The following is a 20,550-nucleotide window of genomic DNA, read 5'->3' on the forward strand; positions in this document are numbered from 1 at the left end:
AATGTAGAGGCCTAGAAGAGTAGCAACACCCAGCTCAGAAGGCAACTGTCTACAAGGGGAGGCGAGTGCAACAATCCACTTATGGATGGGGAAAACGGGCTGGGGCTTAAACCCAGCCAGGTCTCAAGAGTTAAATGATATTTACCAACAATCAGCTGGGATCCCTTTAGGCTGATAACATATCAAGGCTAACAAATAGCTCCCTAGAGTATGAACTCTCAGCTCACTCCTAGCTGGCTGCTTTCCTAAATCAGTAATTATGCCCAACAAATAGGCTTGTTTTCTTTTTTCTTTATTTTTTTGGGAGGGAGAGGGGTGTTGAACTCAAGAGTGTGTGAGTGTCTTGAACTCAAGGTCTCAAACTCTTCCTTGACTCTTTCAACTCCCAATTGGCACTCTACCACTGGATCCACACCTCCACTTCCAGCTTTGAATTTGGCTTTGAAAATCGACTTGCAGATCTCAGCCTCCACGGTAGCTAGGACACACATGAGGGCCACCTGCACCAAAGTTTGAACTCTCAGCCTGGGAGCTGTCCCTGAGCTCTTTTTGCTCAAGGCTAGCACTCTACTACTTTGAGCCACAGTGCCACTTTTGATTTTCTAGTAGTTAGAGATTAGAATCTCATAGAGGTTCCTGCACTGGCTGGCTCTGAACCACAATTCTCAAATTTGAGTCTCCTGAGTAGTCAGGATTATAGGCATGAGCCACCAGCACACATACATTCTTAATAAATCCATTTCAATTTGCTGTTAACTCACAGCATCCTTTAAAATGAAAGATGCCGGGGGGGGGGGGGGGAATCACAAAATGAAGGGCAAAAGAGTGACAGGCTGGTGGCATAAGAGCACTGACATTTTTTTTCTTTTGCCAGTGTCGGGGCCTGAGCACTGTCCTTGGGCTTTCTTCAAGGCTAGAGCTCTACCACTTAAGCCACAGCACCACTTCCAGCTTTTTCTATGTATGTGGTGCCAAGGAATTGAACCCCAGTTTTCGTGCATGCTAGACAAGTACTCTATGACCAGGCCAAACTCCCAGCCTTAGCATATTTATTACTCAAAGCAACAAACATAGCATTTTACTAAGCCTTCTCATGTACTAATTTATTAAAGCCTCACAGCAGCCAAGTGTGACAATAACAATTAATGCCATTTTACACATGAGAAAATTAAGAGGTTAAGTCAATTGCTCAAGGTCATGCAGTTAAATGTCAGTAATACAATATCAAACTTTACATATCAAACTTCTACATCTCAGTCTATATAAAGAATTATAGCCAGGTGCCTGTGCCTCATGCCTATAATCCTAGCTACTCAGGAGGCTGAGATCTGATGACTAAGGCTCAAAACCAGCCTAGGCAGAAAAATTTCCAAGACTCCATCTCCAAGTAACTGGAAAAAAGCCAGAAGTTTCGCTTAAATGGGAGACTGCTAGCCTTGATTAAAAAAGCTAAGCAGAGGGCTGGGAATGTGGCTTAGTGGTAGAGTGTTTGCCTAGCATACACGAAGCTCTGGATTCAAATATTCCTCAGTAACACATAAACAGAAAAAGGCAGAAGTGGTGCTGTAGCTCAAATAGTACAGCATTAGCCTTGAGCACAGAGAGGGTCAGGGTCCAGGCCCTGAGGTCAAGCCCCAGGACTGGCACAAAAAAAAAAAAAAAAAAGCTAAGCAGGACATGAGGCTCTGGGATCCCAGGACTGGTATAGACATTTGTACATATGTATGCATGTGTTCAAGCATTCATGCACACACATGCACATGGGCACACACAAAGAGCCAGGTGTCGGTGGTCCACATCTACAATCCTACTCAGCAGACTGAGATCTGGGGACCGAGGTTCAAAGCCAGCCCAGACAGGAAAGTCCATGAGATTCTAAAGACCTACCAAAATGCAAGAAGGGGATATGTGGCCAGCCTTGCACCAAAAAAAAGCTAAGAGCCAGCACCCCAGGCCCTGAGTTCAATCCCGTCACAGGAGAAAAAAAAAAAAGGAAGATAAGTAGTTTCCCCAGTGTTAGGATGGCACCCAGTACTACAATAGTCTTTCAGGAAGTAGACAATGGTTATAGTCATACCACTCATTCATTAACTCAGCATAGATAGTTCCAGAAATTTTAGAAATGCAGAAGATTCATGAAGACAAGCTAACATTCATACAGTGTTATCAGAGTGACCTTGGCATAATCGAGGACCAGGCAGCACAATTAAACCAAGATTATTCGTGTTAACACACCTAGCTTAACGTGCTCAGGGAAGAAGGGCACCTGACTTACCAGAATGTGATTAAATCTACAGCCAAGTATACTAAAAATGGTTTTCACATTTCCAAAGAAACAATTAAGGACTTGGGGATGTGGCCGAGTAGACTCTAAATTCCAGTTCAATCTCCTGCACAGGGCTGGGCACCCATGGCTCATGCCTGTTATCCTAGCTGTTCAAGAACATCTGAAGATGGAAATTCCAAGTCGGCCTGGGCTGAAAAGAAGCAAAGCTATAAAGAGCTGGGCGCAGTAGCTCACATCTGTAATCCTAACTACTCAGGAGGCTGAGATATGAGGATCAAGGTTCAAAGTCAGCCCAGGCACAAAAGGGCACAAAAGGACCCGAGACTCTTATCTCCAATTAACCTCTAGAAAATGGGAAATGGGGCTGGCTCAAGAGTGGAGCTGAAGAGCTCAGGGGCAGTGCCCAGGCCCTTGACCCACCAAAAAAAAAAAAAAAGTTAAGCTATAGCTCAAGTAGTAGAGTGCTGGCTTTGAGCAAAAAAAACTAAGAGACAACAACCAGGCCCTGAATTCAAGGTCCATAACCAGAACACAAAAAGGAAATGAAAATCCTACACAAGAGAGGGGCTGGGGATAAGGACTAGTAATAAGAGTACCTGCCTAGTAGGTTTAATTCCTCAGTACCACATATGCAGAAAAAGCTGGAAGTAGTGCTATGGTAGGGTGGTAAAGTACTAGCCTTGAGCAAAAGAAGCTCAAGGACAGTGCCCCAAGACTGAAGGAAAGGAAGGAAGGGAACGAAGGAAAGAGAGAGGGGAGAGGGAGGGAGTTCCCTCCCCCCTTTTTTTGTGGGTCATGGGGCATGACTCTGGGCTTGGGCATTGTCCTAAGCTCTTCACCTCAAGGCTACCCCTGGAGCCACAGCCCCACAGCCCTACTTCCGGATTTTTAGTGATTAACTGGAGTCTCTTGTCTGGACTGGCTTTGGACAGAGATCCTCAAGTCTCAGCCTCCTGAGTAGCCAGGATTACAGGCATGAGCCACCATGCCTGGCTAGAACCAGTTCTTTTAGTTTTTTGTTTCTGAATCAAGATCTCACTATATGGGGGCCAGGAATGCGGCTTTGTGATATGATAGAGTACTTGCCTAGCATGCACAGGGCCCTGGGTTCAATTCCTCAGTACCACATAGACAGAAATGGCACTGTGCTAGGCATGAACAAAAGAAGCCGTGTTCAAACCCCAGAAAAATAAAAATAAAAATCTCATTAGGTAGCCCAAAAGGCCTTGACCTCTTAATTCTGCCTCAGGATTATCAGGTAAGCACCACCATGCCCAGCCAATTTTTTTTCTATCTAAACAAAGTCAAGGGGCCAGGAGTTTGGCCTAGTGGTAGAGTGTTTGTCTACCATGCACGAAGACCAGGGTTCAATTCCTTGGTGCCATATACATAGAAAAAAGCTGGAAGTGGTGCTGTGGTAGAGCTCTAGCCCTGAGAAAGCCCAAGGACAGTGCTCAGGCCCTGAGTTCAAGGACCAGGAGTGGCAAAAAAAATAAACATCAACTTTCATAGTCTACAAATATTAAAATAAATTTAAGAGCTTTTGAATAGACCAAGACACTTTTTGAATTGCTGAAAGCTAACATGAGAAAAGAATGTATAAATTAAACAAATATATTTATTTAATTATCCAGCAACAGTAACTTTGTTACCATTTCTTAAAATTAGAGTGGCAGGTGGATCTCCAGGGGCTCATGCCTGTAATCCTGGCTACTCAGAAAGGCAAGAAAGTCCGTGCCAAAAGAGGCACTGCGGCTCAAGTGGTAGAGTGCTAGCCCTGAGCACAAGAGGCTCAAGAACAGCACCCAGGCCTTGAATTCAAACCCCAGCACCAGCAAAATGAATAAATAGAATGGCAAAATGGTGTTTAGGAGCTCGTCTGGTGCATACTTGTAATCCTAGCACTCAGGAGGCCGAGACAGAAAAATCAACAGTTCAAGGGAGACTGGGCTAAATGAGACCCCTTTATCTGAAAAAGCAAATCAGAAGGCCTATGACTCATGCTTAGCTGTTCAGAAGGCTGAGATCTGAGCACTGTGATTCAAACCAAGCCCATGCAGGTAAGTCCCAAAGACTTTTTTTTGGGGGGGGGGAGGAGTCGATCTTGGGGCTTGAACTCTGGGTCTGGGGGCTGTCCTTGAGCTCTTCAGCTCAAGGCTACCGCTCTACCCCTGGAGCCAATGTGCCACTTCCTATTTTCTAATTATTAATTGGAGATACACTGTCTTTGGTCCCAGGGCTAGCTTTGAACTGAGATACCGAGATTCTCAGATCCTCAGATCTCAACCTCCTGAGTAGTAGCTAGGATTTCAGGAGGGAGCCACCAGGGCATTCCAGATACTTTTTATCTCCAATTAACCAGCAAAATGCCAGAAGTGGAGCTATGGCTCAAGTGGTAGAGCATTAGTCTTCAGGGAAAAAACAAACAAGCAAAAAAGCAAAAAAGCTCAAGGGAAATGCCCTGGCCTGAGTCAAGCCCCAGGACCAGCACACTAAAAACAACAAAACAAAAATCTCCTAAGCCTCTCACCTGTAATCCTAGCTACTTGGGAGGCTGAGATCTGAGGATCAAGGTTCAAAGCCAGCCAGGCACAAAAGGAACAGAGATTACATCTCCAATTAACCTCTAGAAAACGGGAAGTGGGGTTTGGCCTAAGGGTGGGGCAGTAGCCCTGAGCAGAAGACTTCAGGGACTAGGGACAAGGCCCAGGGGTGGGGCAGTAGCCTTGCGCTGAAGAGCTCGGGGACAGTGCCAGGCCGAGTTCAAGGCCCATGAAACACACACACACACACACACACACACACACGCTCCTAAATGACGCAGGTGGAGAAACGGGCACAGAAGATGAGGTTTACCCTTGGGATACACAACCTAAAAACACCTGGATCCTCACTGGAGGTTAAAATCTGGCAACAGCATCAGATCCGTAGAATTTGGATACTTCACTCCTTTCCTCCTAACCAGGACGTTTTAAATGAAAAATGTGAAGACGAGAGATCAAGAGAACAGGGAGATGTGGAGGCACGGGAGGGAGGGTGGGGGAGAGGGAAGCAGGCCTAGCCTGCTGCTCTCCAGAAGCCCACACGGGTGGCCCCCAGCGCTGTCTTCATAGCCTACAATGATAACCCTCGGGGCTGTCTTAAAACAGGTGCACAGACCTCGCAAACCCACACACCACCACCACCACCACCTCCCCAACATGAGTCAAGGTTGTCCGGCAGCCGTGCCAGGCCTGGAACGCAGGGGGAGGTAAAGGTGGTGGCAATCGTGGGGACCGCGTATTCCCCACCAAAGAGGGGTGACACACCGGGACACCCAAGGCCACGGTTCTGTCCCGGTCCCTTAGGACCCAAGCTCAAGGCCACCGGGGTCACGTGAGCCCCGCCCGGGCAAAACACGGCGCAGGGACGGATTAGCCCACAGGGCCCACCCCCACCGCCCCGCCGCGGGGAGGGCGGCCTCGGGGCAGGCCTCAGGAGAGGCTCGGCCACCTCCGCCAGCGCAAGGACCGGCTCTCTGCCGTAACCTTCCCGAGTCCCAGCCGCCTGGGCCCCGCGCCCTCGCCCAGGCTCCCCGCAGCCTCGCGGGCCGCGGCCGCAGGTACCAGCCCAGGCCGGCGCCTGCGCACTGGGCGCCCCTCGTCGAACGCGCCAGCCGACCCGCCGGGAAAACAGGGCGAGGCCCGCGAGACCCACGCAGGGACAGGTGGACGCTGCGGGGTATCCCTTCCCCAGAGCGAGGGTCCCAGTCTCACCAGCGCCCAGGAGGCCGGCTAGGAGAACGACGGCGTACATGGCGTCGCTAGACTCGGCTGTCTGCAATGCAGAGTGTCAGCTGACCCCGGCGCCTATAAACCTACCCCCCACCCCGACGCGGACGCCTGTGCGCATGCGCTGGCCACGCCCTAACCGGGCGCGGCCGGACTCAGCTGTGCGCGGACCGCCTGCGGGGGGGGGGCTGGGGAGGAGCAGAAGGGAGGGGGAGGAGCAGAAGGGAGGGGGCCCCTCGCGGGAGCCTGTGGGTGGGGCCTCTTGGAGGGCAGAGGGTCTCTTGGGGGAGGAAGAAAAGGGGCAAGTTACAAAAGAAAAATCCTATTCATTGGCCAAATCAAAGATGTGTGTAACATTTATTTAATGTAGGCAGTCGTGGACATCCTGGCCAGAGCCTCTCAAATACTAAGCAAATGCTCTGCCACTCAGTAGCCCCAGCCCCTATTCTACCTTTTTTTTGCCAGTCCTGGGCTTGAGCTCAGGGCCTGAGCACTGTCCTTGGACTTTCTCAAGGCCAGAGCTCTACCACTTGAGCCTCAGCACCACTTCCAGCTTTTTTCTATGTATGTGGTACCGAGGAATCGAACCCAGGTCTTCCTGCATGCTAGGCAAACACTCACCGCTAGGCCAAATTCCTGGCAATGGGAACCTGGATTTTGGACCCAGGAGATTAGGTCCTGGCTCACCTTTTCATCTGAGGTCAATTTAATACCAGTTTGATTTTGCAGATGAGAATTAATAGCAAACTGATTAAGGACTTCTTCTCCAAGTTCTTTTTTCCTCCCTCTAAAGGTTTGTTTTGCTTTATTTTATTGTAATTCATACAGGCATTTATTATAATTTAGTCAGATTAAACCTTTTCTATTGTTTTATCTTTCTCCAATATCTAAGTTATTACAGTCAGAATCCAGAATCACTACCTATAAACCTACTGTACCTCCATCCACACTCAGGTACAGGCAAAGAAGGGACTTTGGGAAATGTGCTTTGGAAGATGCAGTCTCAGATCTCTGCAGTTTTCCAAAGAAGGAAGGGAAGTGGGAGTTCAAAACTAATCAGGGAAGTAGCTCAGTGGTAGAACAAAAAGAGAATGAGAGCATGAGGCCCTGACTTCAAACCCCAATACTTACACAATTAAAAACAAAACTTCTGAGCCAGGAGTTTGGCCTAGTGGTAGAATGTTTACCTACCATGCACAAAGACCTAGGTTTGATTCCTTGGCACCACATATACAGAAAAAGACAGAAAAATTGGTGCTGTGGCTCAAGTGGTAGAACTCTAGCCTTGAGAAAGCCCAAGGACAGTGCCCAAGCCCTGAGTTCAAGCCCTAGGACTTATTTTTTTTTTAATTCTAAGCAGAGTACAGGTGGCTCACACTTCTAATCTTAGCTATTCAGAAGACTGAAATCTGAGAATCTTTGATGTCAACTTAAGCATTAAAGTCCATTAGACTCTTATCTGCAATTAAACATCAGAAAACTAGAAGTGTTGCTGTGGCTCAAGAGGTGGGACAGTAGTCTTAAGCTGAAGAGCTCAGGGATAGTGCCCAGGCCCAGAGTTCAAGTCCCATGACCAACAAAAAGGGGGGTGGGGGGGAAGATTAAATCGTAAATGTTTCATTTTTACAAAAAAAAGTGCATATATATTATATATATATATATAATTAACAACTTATCCAGCTTCTCACTCAGGATTCAAATTCATTGTTCTATCCACTCTAGGCCAGTTATGAGACAAAATAACAAGGTATTAGCCAATGAGATCATAGCAAAAGCCTATCTCAAAAAAAAAAACTATCTCCTAATTGGACTTGCCTATTTGAGGGTCCCTGTGAAGCTTTATTCTGTGCCCTGCTTTTCTTCCTAATGTGTCTTATACGCAATAACCTTAGTGAGACTATGAATCTCCCAGTGTCTGTCCCACAGACAGGTTTTCATCTGTCATTTCAGCTACTTGGGAGCCTGAGATATGAGGATTGTGGTTCCCAGGAAAATACTTGAGGCTCTTATCTCCAATTAATGATCAAAAGGCCAGAAATGGAGCTGTGGCTCAAGTGGTAAAGTGCTATCCTTGAGCAAAAGGTAAAGGACAGTACCCAGGCCCTAAGCTCAAGCTCCAGTACAAAAACAAACAAAAAAGATGGGGAACAACCTGCTGTCATGGTTCATGCCTGTAATCCCAGCACTCAGTAGGCAACAGGATCTTGAATCCCAAGGCAATTTGGGCTACAGAATGAGCAGAATGAAACCCTCTTTAAAAAAAAAAAAAAAAAAAAAGGGAGAGAGAGAGAGAGAAAGCAGCAAGGTAACCCAATCACTGAAGAACAAGAAGCCAGAAATTTTGGGAACCCAACTAGAGAAGGTAGCATCTCCACCCTGCCCAACCCTCACTCCTCACCCAGTTACAGTATGAGAAAGGAAAGCCTGAGGGATCCAACAAAATCATTGTCTTTTTCTCCTGGCTGATTCTGGGTTGTTGAGCAGAGGAATGACACATACACTCACACACACACACACTCACTCACCAAGAACAAATCTCTACCCATCCCAGGGAAGAGAAGGAGAGAAATCTAAGCCCATTAGAACATGCCTATAGTGAGTGGGGGCAGGAGAGGAGGTCATTCAGCTTCATTCCATTGTTTGGGAAGAGGGGAACTGAGGCCTGGAGAGAAAGCTCTTCATGGATGCTCACTTTGCAACAGACAGGGACAGTCATCTAGTACCAGATCTCTTACTAAGAAGGGAAAAACCAGCACACTTCCTCTCCCTACCCAGACCTTACAATCTGCTGTCCAATTGAGGAACAGATATTGGGCTCATAGCCCTCCTTTCATCCTCTGCCATGCCCCCGCTGCCGCTCCCACTTCCCCTGGGGAGCCCCGTGAAGAATGCATGCAGAGAGCACACCAAGCAACCCAGTAGAGTTAGGACAAGAGAAAACTATACACTTGATGGGGTCAGAGTGAGCAGAGAGACACACGTCATGGCGAACCCATCTCTGGGACAGTTTCCAAACACTGGGCATCGGCAGCTGGTAACTGCTGGGCTCATTGCTGTTGGAGGAACAAAGCATCCAGGCATTTGGTGTAGAGGTTGTAAAACTAGGATCCAAAAGCTTAGAGACCTGGGAATCAGCCCCTCACTTGGGGGTAGGTTTTTTTTGTTTGTTTTTTTGTTTTGTTCTGTTTTATTTGCCAGTCCTGGGCTTGGGCTCAGGGCCTGAGCACTGTCCTTGGGCTTTCTCGCTTGAGCCCCAGCACCACTTCCAGCATTTTTCTATGTATGTGGTACCAAGGAATCAAACCCAGGTCTTTATGCATGCTAGGAAAGCACTCTACCACTAGGCCAAACTCCCAGCCCTGGGGGTAGTTTTTGAGATCGCAGGGTTGGGATCACACACAGGGCCTATGCCAACCAGGCCTCTTTCTCAGTGTTTCCTTCATAGCTAGGGGAACACTCAGTGCTTTGAGGTGAACTTTTGAGCCCCTTCATTCCCCACCTGTCACTTCAGTGTCTCTTCAACTTCCTCCCACTGAACCAATAAGGGCAATGTTTTTTTGTTGTTATTGTTGTTGTTTGTTTGTTTTTTACTTTTATTTTTTGTGCCAGTCTTGGGCTTGAGCTCAGGGCCTGAGCACTGTCCTTGGACTTTCTCAAAGCTGTAGCTCTACCACTTGAGCCTCAGCACCACTTTCAGCTTTTTTCTAGATATGTGGTACGGAGGAATGGAACTCAGTTCTTCATGCATGCACTCTACCACTAGGCTAAACTCCCAGCCCCTATTTTAAATTCTTTTATTAAAACATTGCCCTCAGGGCCAGGAGTTTGGCCTAGTGGTAGAGTGCTTGCCTAGCTTGCAAGAAATCCCAGATTGGATTCCTCTATACCACAAACATAGAAAAAGGGAAAAGAAAAGAAAATGGGCTCATGGGCTAGGAATGTGGCTTAGTGGTAGAGTGCTTACTAGCATGCATGAATTCCCGAGTTCAATTCCTCAGTAACACTGAAATAGAAAAGGCTGGAAGCTGCACTGTGGCTCAAGCGGTAAAGTGCTGGCTTTGAGCAAAACAGGTTCAAGGACAGTGCCCAAGCTCTGAGTTCAAGCCCCAGGACTGACAAAGAAAGGAAAGGAAAGGAAAGGAAAAGAAAGAAGAAAGAAAGAAAGAAAGAAAGAAAGAAAGAAAGAAAGAAAGAAAGAAAGAAAGAAAGAAAGAAAGAAAGAAAGAAAAAGAAAGGAAGGGCCAGGAGTTTGGCCTAGTGGTAGAGTGCCTGCCTGGCATGCACGAAGACCCAGGTTCGATTCCTTGGTACCACATTCACAGGAAAAAGCCGGAAGTGGTGCTGAGGCTCAAGTGGTAGAGCTCTAGCCTTGAGAAATCCCAAGGACAGAGCTCAGTCCCTGAGCTCAAGCCCAGGACTGGCAAAAAAAAAAAAAGAAAAAAAGAAAGAGAGAGAGAGAGAGAGAGAGAGAGAGAGAGAGAGAGAGAGAGAGAGAAAGAAAACCAGAAGTGGAACTGTGGCTCAAGTGGTTAAGTGCCAGCCTTGAGCAAAAAAGCTGAGATGGCTACCAGACCCGTGCTGGGGCTTAAACTTTAAGCCTAAGGCTCATATATGAATGGATAACCAGCACATGAATTACTAGAATTTTTTATCAACTCAATAGATGTTTAATGGTCATAAAATGCCCTCTCGGATCATGTGCAGGCAACAAGAGCTTAGAAGCCTTTTGGTCCTACCCAGCTAGGGGTATTTTTGTCCTAAGTATTCACAAAAAGGCCCTTTGTAACCACAGATGGAATCTGGAAGAACCCCAAATGGCAGACAATGGTGGGCTGGCAAAGGAAACCAGGCTGCCCTGAAGCAACAGGAGGCAGAACTAGCAAGGCCCATGTGCCCTCAGCTGGGCAGAGAGGTGGGTTCCCAGAAATGTAGGCCAAGCAAAGCACAGAGCCTTTAAAAAAAAAAACAAACAAAAAAAAGAGCGACACTATGTAGCCTTGTCTGGCCCTGAAATCTTGGTCCATCTGCATCCGCCTCCTGGAGTGTCAGAGGTCCTTCTCCCAGTGAAAGCCTTGCCCTGAGGATCCACAGTTCTGCAGGGTGGCAGAAACTGGAGGATGTGCTACTCTCCTGTACTCTGAGGAAAGAGAAGTGGAAGCAGGGAGTCTGATAACATTACTTTATTTTATTTTTTTTTTTTTTTTGGTCATGAGGCTTGAACTGCAGGCCTGGGCACACAGTCTCTGAGCTTTTTCACCCTACCACTTTAAGCTATAGCACCACTCCCAGTTTCCTGGTAGTTCACTGGAGAGTCTCAGAGACTTATCTGCCTAGGCCAGCTTTGAACCTTGAGCACCAGATCTCAGCCTCCTGAGTAGCTAGGATTACAGATAAGAGCTAAGAGCTCCTGGCTAATAGTGTGGCTATTTTATTTTATTTATTTATTTTTACTTTTTTTGGTCAGTCGTGAGGTCTGAACTCTGGGCCTAGGTGTTATCCCTTAGCTCTTCAGCTCAAGGCTACCATCCTACCCCTTGAGCCACAGTGCCACTCCTAGTTTTCTAGAGATCAATTGGAGATAAGAATTTCACAGTCTTTAGTGCCTGGGCTGGCTTTGAACCATGTTCCTCAGATCTCAGCCTCCTGAGTAGCTTGGATTACAGGTGTGAGCCACCAGGGCCAGCTTTTTGTTGTTGTTGTTGTTGTTGTTGTTGTTGTTCCAGTCCTGAGGCTTGAACTCAGGACCTGGTCACTGTCCCCAAGCTTCTTTTGCTCAAGGCTAGCACTCTACCACTTGAGCCACAGTGCCACTTCTGGCTTTTTCTGTTTATGTGGTACTGAGGAATTGAACCTAGGGCTTTATGCATGCTAGGCAAACACTCTACCACTAAGCCACATTCCCATCCCAGATCTGGTGTATTCTCAGGCCTTAGGGCCAAGTTTAGCCCCTGACCTGTACCTGTCAGATCCATGAGATTCTTATCTTCAATTAATCATCAAAAAGCCAGCTATGGCTCCTGAGTTCAAGCCCCAGTACCAGCAGAGAGGGAGAAAGAGAGAAAGAGGAGGGAGGAAGGGAGGGAGAGAGAGAGAGAGAGAGAGAGAGAGAGAGAGAGAGACAGACAGACAGACAGACAGACAGACAGACAGACAGACAGACAGACAGAGACAGAGAGGCTAAAAACCAAAAAACAGGGGCTCAAATGGTAGAGAATTTGCCTTGCAAGTTTAATCCCCAATTCTGCCCCCCACAAAAAGAAATCTCAGTAAGTATAAATAGGAAAAAAGCAGCCTGGATTCTGATTATTATAATAGCTGTAAATTATTTACTGACTGCTTTCCTATATAAATAGTCTTAGTTTTCTTTTTCTGAATTTACTGTTAATATTCCAGATCCTTTCTACAATACTAGAACCCTGGCTATTAATTAAGCCCCTTTCTTACGACCCCCTCCTTTAGAAGGAATGCTCCTCTTTCTCTGTGAGCCTTTGCATTCTTCCCTACTTTTTGGAAGTACAGCCCCAGCCCGCCTGTGGTCTTGCTGACAACTCTGGGGGCCTCTAGGGCAGAACTGATCCTCTGTCTATGTGGTAGTAGTTACCGTATCACCCCCATACTCAACCATGGGTATCATTCCCTTCATGCCAGCTCTTCCATTGTCCTTCCTCCTCTCTGCCTCAGGCTCCATTGACTACTGACTTTTCCCTCTGAACATAAATGCCCCAGGCTCTCCTCTCTCACCTACAGGTGCACAAAGCTTTGCCTCCCCTCCATGGTCCTTACCTTCCTAACCTTCTCCCTACTAAACCTAGTCCACTTCCCCACCAAAGAGCTCTTTATGCTTCTTTGGGTTGCTTTTATTGTTGTTGTTTTATTCTGTTTTTTTTTTTCCTTTACTTTTTTCATTTGTTAGAATCATGATTCAAAGCCAGCCCAGGCAGGAAACTCCATGAGACCCTTATCCCCAATAAACTACTACTACTACAACAAAACTAGTGCATATATCTAAATACATACATTATATATATATATATCCAGAAGTGGTGCTACAGCTCAACTGATAGGAGTTCTGGCCTTGAGCAAAAGAAGCTCAGAGACAGCACCCAAGCCCAAAATTCAAGCCCCAGGACCAGAACACACACACACACACACACACACACACACACACACACACACACACACAGAGCCAATTAAGATCATCCACAAAATTATTATTGTTATTTAGTCCTTTAATTTCATAATACCAATTACAACTGGCATTAACTGTTAATCTGCCAGGCACATCATATATAGGATCATCATTCTTTCAATCAAGATCTGATTGTCACTACTTTACAGATAAGGCATAGAGCACCTACCTGGCAATCTCAAGGCCCTGAGTCCAAGCCACAGAACCAATAATTCCAAAAGATGGAGGAGGAGGAGGAGGAGGAAGAGGAGGAGGAGGAAGAGGAGGAGGCGGTGGTGGTGATGGTTATAGATAAGGAAACTGAATCTTCAGAGACAATCTTGTTTAGAATATCTCAGATCATGGCACTACCAGGTTTCAGGATTCCAGCCCTAGAAGGTTTGGGGCTGCTGACCTCCATACTATACTACTTTCCATGGAGAACCCAAATAATTCAGAGATGATCTGGCTGGGAGACTTTAGTGCCTGAGACAGAGGTGTCCTGGGCCCTCTGGGTCTATTGCCATAAAGCAGTCTTTTCGTGTAGTGTCATGGGTCTCACCTGGAGCAAGCTGTGACTAGCTGAAGCAGTGTGCAGGTGAATGGGCCATTCATCTGGCCAGATAAGTCTGTTCAGGTGACAGGGCTATTGCTCCAGATAAAGGGCTATTAATCTAGTTGATGTAAGATTCTTTTTTTGGGGGGGGTGGGGTGGGATAAAGGACAGAGTCAAACTATACCACCTAGGCTAGCCTCCAATTCTTGAGCCTCCTGAGTGCTGGGATTACAGGAGTGTGCTACCACAACTGCCTTGTATTAGATTCTTGTAGGTTTGAGAATAGGTCTCATCAACTCTGGACCCTGGAAATAGTAAACTTTTCACTCTGCTAGGGGGACCTGACTCTGAAAGGCAGTAATTTCACCAAGGTGGTGACTTTGAAGATAAGTGACCTCAGGGCTCCAGCCACCTGTAATGTCACCTAGAACAAACATTGCTCAGCTTGGGCTGGAAGTATGTGCCTTAAATGTTCTTAAAAAACAACAACTGAGATAGGAACAAGGGCCTCCAGAAATCTAGGGATTTCCAGCATAATGTATTTTCCTGTTTCCAGAATTGTTTTTATTGTGTTGGGGGTTTGAAACCTCCTGAGTTAGATGACCTTCTCCCAGAAAGGTCATCAGACCTCAAACAAACTAGAAAGTTTGGCTTTGAAAGACGGGACAGCTTTGAGGTTAGTGACGCAGTCTCCTACAGCCTCTGGCAGGCTGTGAAACCTCTAGGAACCCTTCGCCTCCTATTTATTTCTCCATCAGCACAGAGAACATAGCCCTCTGCCAAGTAGGAAGACCTCACCCACAAAAGAAATGGTGACAGAAGGATTTGAATGTGCTCTAAGGTCAAATTCAGCCTTTCAGCTGTTAACTAATTGGTCTTCATGACCAGCACAGTCCAGGGGAGAAAGAAGCTTAGATCTTTGTATCCACAGCACCTATGGTCTGGGTGGAGATGTACAGTCTCTTCCCTCTTCTGCCAAAGTTTGTCTTCCTTATCTATTTAGCTAAGATATTTGTTTGTTTGCCTTATTTTGGGCGAAGTCTCTCTCACATCCAAGATGGGCTCAAATTCTACATGCTCTTGTCTCAGCTTCCCAATTCTGGGATTATAAGCATGTACCACCACACCTGGATGTAATTCATTTTATTTTTCAAGAGACAGCATCTTTGATGTTATCCAAGCTGGCCTTGAACTTTTGGGCTCTGGTAGTGCTGCTTCTGCCTCAGCCTCTACAGCAGCTGGGACAAAGCCTCTTGCTCTGTCGTGCTCAACAAGACTTCTACCTCATGGTCCAAATGGGTGCTTGAGCTCCTGACATTATGTATGCAACCCAGTCAGCATGAAGAAGAAATGAGGTGATGGTCAGGGGTATTTGACTGCTATCTGTCAGTAGAGCTGTAGCAGTAGTTAGACTATGAAATTTCTTCCAAGCCAGCTGGTAAGTAGCCTTCAGATGACATCCCTCAAACTGGTTCGTGCCTAGAAGGCATCGCAGACCCTCATACACACTCAAGCCAGCAACATGGCTCAGCTGGAACCTTCTAGCCATGGCCCCAGTATTGTGGACTGTGTCTTAGACAAGCAGTTATTAAATATTTGTGTTAACTATCTCTCTCTCTCCTCTCCTCTCCTCTCCTCTTATCTTATCTCTCTCTCTCTCTCTCTCTCTCTCTCTCTCTCTCTCTCTCTCTCTCTCTCTCTCTCTCTCTCTGTCTCTCTCCCTTTTCTTTTTGTCAGTCATGGGACTTGAACTCGGCCTGGATACTGTCCCTGAACTCTTCAGCTCAAGGCTACCCCTTACCCCTGGAGCCACAGCATCACTTCCGGTTTTCTGGTGGTTAATTGGAGATAAGAGTCTCACAGCCTAGTACAGTGGCTCACACCTTTAATCATAGCTACTCAGGAGGCTGAGATCTGAGGATCAAGGTTCAAAGCCAGCAGGGGCACAAAAGGACTTGAGACTCTTACCTCCAATTAACCTCTAGAAAACGAGAAGTGGGGTTTGTTCAAGGGTAGGGTGGTAGCCTTCAGCTGCAGAGCTCAGGGACAATGCCCAGGCCCTGGGATAGGGGGGTAGCCTTGAGCTGAAGAGCTCAGGAACAGCGACCTGGCTGAGTTCAAACCCCATGACCCACAAAAAAAAAAAAAGTCTCAGGGAATTTAGTGCCTGGGCTGGCTTTGAACCACGATCCTTAGATCTCAGCTTTCTGAGTAGCTGGGATTACAGGCATGAGCCACCATGCCAGCTTAACTATATCTCTTACTCTCCCTAGAAGTGACAAAATGGTCCTTTGTTGATTTATGTCATTTCTTTCTAGAAAAAAAGCCACTGTATCCAACTCTTTTTTTTTTTTTTTTGGTGGGTCATGGGTCTTGAATTCTAGGCCTGGGCACTGCCCCTGAGTTCATCAGCTCAAGGCTACTAACCTGCCCCTGAGCCTGAGCACTGTCCCTGAGCTTTCAGCTCAAGGCTAGAGCCACCGTCCCACTTCCGGTTTTCTGGTGATTAATTGGAGATAAGAGTCTCAAAGACTTAGCCAGGCTTGGTGGCTCATACCTGTAATCCTAGCTACTCAGGAGACTGAGATCTGAGGATCCAAGTTCAAAGCCAGCCTTGTCACAAAAGAACCTTATTTCCAATTAACCTCTAGAAAATGGGAAATGGGGCTTGGCTCAAGGATAGGGTGGTAATTTTGAGCAGAAGATCTCATTACTGGGGATTGAACTCAGGGCCTGGATACTGTCCCTAGCTTTTTTGCTAATGGCTGGCACTCTACCACTTGAACCACAGTTCCAATGTCAGGGGCTTTCCTGTCCAAGCTGGCTTTGTACCATGGTCCTCAGATCTCATCCTCTTGAGTAGCTAAGATGATAGACATGGGCTGGGAGTTTGGCCTGGTGGTAGAGTGCTTGCCTAGCTCTGGTCCTTTTTTGATGGAATCAGGATCATCAGTCTAATGTCCTCTCTGGGAGGAATAGGACATTTGCCTATTAGGTCTTACTCAACTAAGTCTGTTCCCTTAGTCTCCCAGCAGCCAAACCATAAATTTCACACACCCCCCCTCCACTGCCTAGTCCTCTACCTGGACTCTTTTCTTTTTTGGGGGGGGGGGGTCCTAGGACTTGAACTTGGGATCTGGGCACTGTCCCTGAGCTTTGTTTGCTCAAGGCTAGCATTCTACCATTTGAACCACAGCACCACTTCCTGCTTTTTTCTCTGTATATGGTACTGAAGAATCCAACCCAGGACTTCATGAATGCTAGGCAAGCACTCTACCACTAGGCCACATTCCCAGCCCTGGCCACGTTCTTTAAAAACCCCTCTGCCTGTAAGGGAGGCCCTTTCTTTTTTACTTTGGTTATCTCAAACTTGCTTTGATTGGCTAAAAAAAGAAAAGCTGATTACAATTATTTCTTAAAAGGAATGGCAGAAGTACGTGTAAAATGTAAATGTCACTAGTCACCAGAGAAACTCAAATCAGAGCCACATGGCATTTACTAGAATGATTCCTAGCAAAAGGAAGATTTAAAGAAAAAGCTGGCAATAATAGTGTGGCAAAGATGCCAGGACATCAGAACCCTCTTGAGTTGTGAGCAAGAAGACAGAGTGTCACCGTGGAATCCCAGCTCCAGGAGACAAGGGGTCCCAGGAGGCTGAGATCTAAGGCTTGCAGTTCAAAGCCAGCCCAAGCAGGAAAATCCCAGAGACTCTTAACTTCAATTAATCACACACAGACAAAAAAAAGCCAGAAGTTTAGTTGTGCCTCAAGTGATAAGAGTGCTGCTGGCTTTGAGCAGAAGGAGCTAAGAGATAGCAAGACAAAAAAAAAAAAAAAAAAAAAAAGACTGAATGAAGTATTTTATTTAAACAATGTTCAGAGGAAGAGGTATAGGGGTTCAGATCCCAGCTCTGTGAGGTTTGGGCACATGACCCAGCCTCAGCTTCCTCCAAAAAAAAAAATAGAATAATTTCACCTTCCACCTAGGATAACTCGAACTGGACACGGCAGGGAGTGAACGGTGCCTGCCTCAGGGCCTGCTACACTGAAGCCAGCACTCTGTAAACAGGAATCAGGAGGTTAAAGGAGGTCAAGGAAGCCATAGGTCATGGTGGTGGACTCGGGGATTTTCTCTTCCCTTTTATGCATTATGAAATCTTGCTTAGCATGGGAGAATCCCTAGGTGGAAACCACAGTACCTCCAGGGGGAAAAAAAAAAAACAGTATGAAGAGAATGCAGAGAGCTGAGAATGGTGAGGAGCCCCTGTAATCCCAGCTACCAGGAGCCACAGATAGAAAGAACGTGGCTTGAAGCCACCTTTGCCTGGTCAGGTTTGAAATGAACCCCAGCAGAAAGTCCATGAACCATCAAAATGTCTGAAGTGGAGCTGTGACTAGAGTGCCAGCTTTGAGCAGAAAAGCATAGGGATAGTTCCCAGACTCTACATTGAACCCCCCAGGACAGACATAAAAATCAAACAAACAAGTTAAAAGCTAAGGGCACAGATTCAAAGTTAGGGAACATTTAGTTCATTCACAAGACTCAAGCAAGGCATCTTTTAAGTTGCCTTTTATAGTACCCCCCCCCAACACACACACACACACACACACACACACACACACACACACACACACACACACACACACACACACACACAGGTAGGGTTGGAAGTGGAGACAAAAAGCAGGAAACTAGCCCAGATCCTAACTCAAATGACAGCTGACACATTTTCCTCTCCCCACAAGACAATATAGAGTCATCACGTCACCTGTCTGGTCCCCAGACATAACCACAGTGTGTGGTCACAGCATCTCCATGCAGTACTGAAGGGAAGAGAGAGGCCACAGCCACCAACCGCCCCACCCCAGCTGCTTAGGAGTCAGCCCTGAGCCCTGCCAGCTGGGACCTTGGTTCCAGGAGGCCTTTTGGCCCCTCCCCCTGCTGCAAGGCCTGCCCAGGACCCATGATACCTATACCTAAGATGGGAGAGCCCATCCCTGGGTCTCCAAGGACACTTTTCCTAGTTCAGAGTCGGCTCCGACAGGACTCTTGATCCCTGGCCATCCCGGAGCTGAACCACCGGGGCTCCACACGGCACCTCACCAGCTCTTCACCAATGGGCCAGGGAACAGGGCAGATCCCATGCAGCTCTGACCCCTATGTGACGTGATGGCTCTGGAGTCCAATGTTCCTGGGCAGTGGGTATGGGCTGTGTGTGTGTGTGTGTGTGTGTGTGTGTGTGTGTGTGTGTGTGTGTGTGTGTGTGTGTGTTCCAATACTGGGGCTTGAACTCAGGACCTAGGCTCTTCCCCTTAGCTTTTTCACTCAAGGTAGGTGTTCTACCATTTAGAGCCATAACTCCATTTCCAGCTTTTTGGAGAGAAGAGTTTCACGGACTTCCCTGCCTGGGCTGCCTTTGAGCCATGATCTTCAGATTGAACTTCTTGAGTAACTAGGATTACAGGCATGAGCCACAGGCTAGTGGGTGTCATTGATGTTGCAGTTGCTCAGGTGGCTCTGACCCAGGCAGGAAGGAGGGGGGGGCTGGGCTCTTCAGCCTTCTCAATACTCCATGGCAGCATTTCTCTCTCCCTCTCTCCCTCTCTCTCTCCCTCCCCCTCTCCCTCTCTCCCTCTCCCACCTCTCTCTCTCTCTCTCTCTCTCTCTCTCTCTCTCTCTCTCTCTCTCTCTCTCTCTCTCTCTCTCTCTCTCTCTGTCTCTCTCTCTCTCTCTGTCTCTCTCTCTCTCCCCCCTCCTCTCTCTTTCTCTCTCTCTCCCCATCCTCTCTCTTTGGTGGGTCATGGGGCTTTGAACTCTGGGCCTGGGTGCTGTCCCTGAGCTCTTCAGCTCACGGCTAGTACTCTGCCACTTTGAGCCACAGCATCACTTCTGGTTTTCTGGTAATTAATTGGAGATAAGAGTCTCATGGACTTTCATGTCCAGGCTGGCTTTGAACCCCAATCCTCAGATCTCAGCCTCCTGAGTAACCAGGATCACAGGTGTGAGCTACCAGTACCCGACTCATTTTTTTCTCTAATCAAGAAAGCGTGGCCGGGGTTTGGCCTAATGGTAGAGTGCTTGCCTAGCATGCACAAAGACCTGGGTTCGATTCCTCAGTACCATGTACATAGCAAAAAGCCGGAAGTGGTGCTGAGGCTCAAGTGGTAGAGCTCTAGCCTTGAGAAAGTCCAAGGACAGTGCTCAGGCCCTGAGTTCAAGCCCAGGACTGGCAAAAAAAAAAAAAAAGAAGAGGAAATAGAAGGACAAAAGAATAAGGAAATAAGGAAGGGGTAAGATCAGAGCCAGAGGCTCACATCTATAATCCTAGCTACTCAGGAAACTGAGATAGGAGGATCCGGGTTTAAAGCCAGCTGGGGCAAAAAAGTTGATTGAAAGTCTTCTCTCCAAATAACCAGCAAAATGCTAGAAGTGGAATTGTGGTTCAAGTGGTAGAGCACCAGCTTTGAGCAAATAAAAGACAGTGCCCACGCCCTGAGTTCAAACTCCAATATCAGAACTGAAAAAGGAAAGTGGGAAGGGGCCAGTAATTGTTTTTCCCAAGAACTTCAGTTCCCCTTTTCTTGGCCAAGATGGGCAGAGGGCCCATCTCCCATGGCATGACTGTGTCATGTGATCTCTTTCTCAGCCATACTTCTTTTTTCTTTTTTTCCCTTTTTCTTTTGGTTGGTCCTGGAGCTTGAACTCTGAGTCTGGGCGCTATCCCCAAGTTTCTTTTCTTTTTTTTTTTTTTTGCCAGTCCTGGGCTTGA

General features: G+C 47.1%; 1 protein-coding gene across 1 annotated transcript in view; it reads right to left on the reverse strand.

Moving 5' to 3' along the window:
* Positions 1 to 6,149, reverse strand: part of Psap (prosaposin) — a 34,018-nt gene extending 27,869 nt beyond the window's left edge. The window contains exon 1 of the mRNA XM_090346503.1: positions 6,043 to 6,149. Within this exon, the coding sequence (XP_090202629.1) occupies positions 6,043 to 6,082 (40 nt within the window). The 5' untranslated portion in view covers positions 6,083 to 6,149. The remainder of the gene's footprint in view (positions 1 to 6,042) is intronic.
* Between the last annotated feature and the right edge of the window lie 14,401 nt (positions 6,150 to 20,550).

This window comes from Megascapheus bottae, chromosome 15 (assembly GCF_031878675.1).
Source record: "Megascapheus bottae isolate mThoBot1 chromosome 15, mThoBot2.hap1, whole genome shotgun sequence".
Taxonomy (NCBI): domain Eukaryota; kingdom Metazoa; phylum Chordata; class Mammalia; order Rodentia; family Geomyidae; genus Megascapheus; species Megascapheus bottae.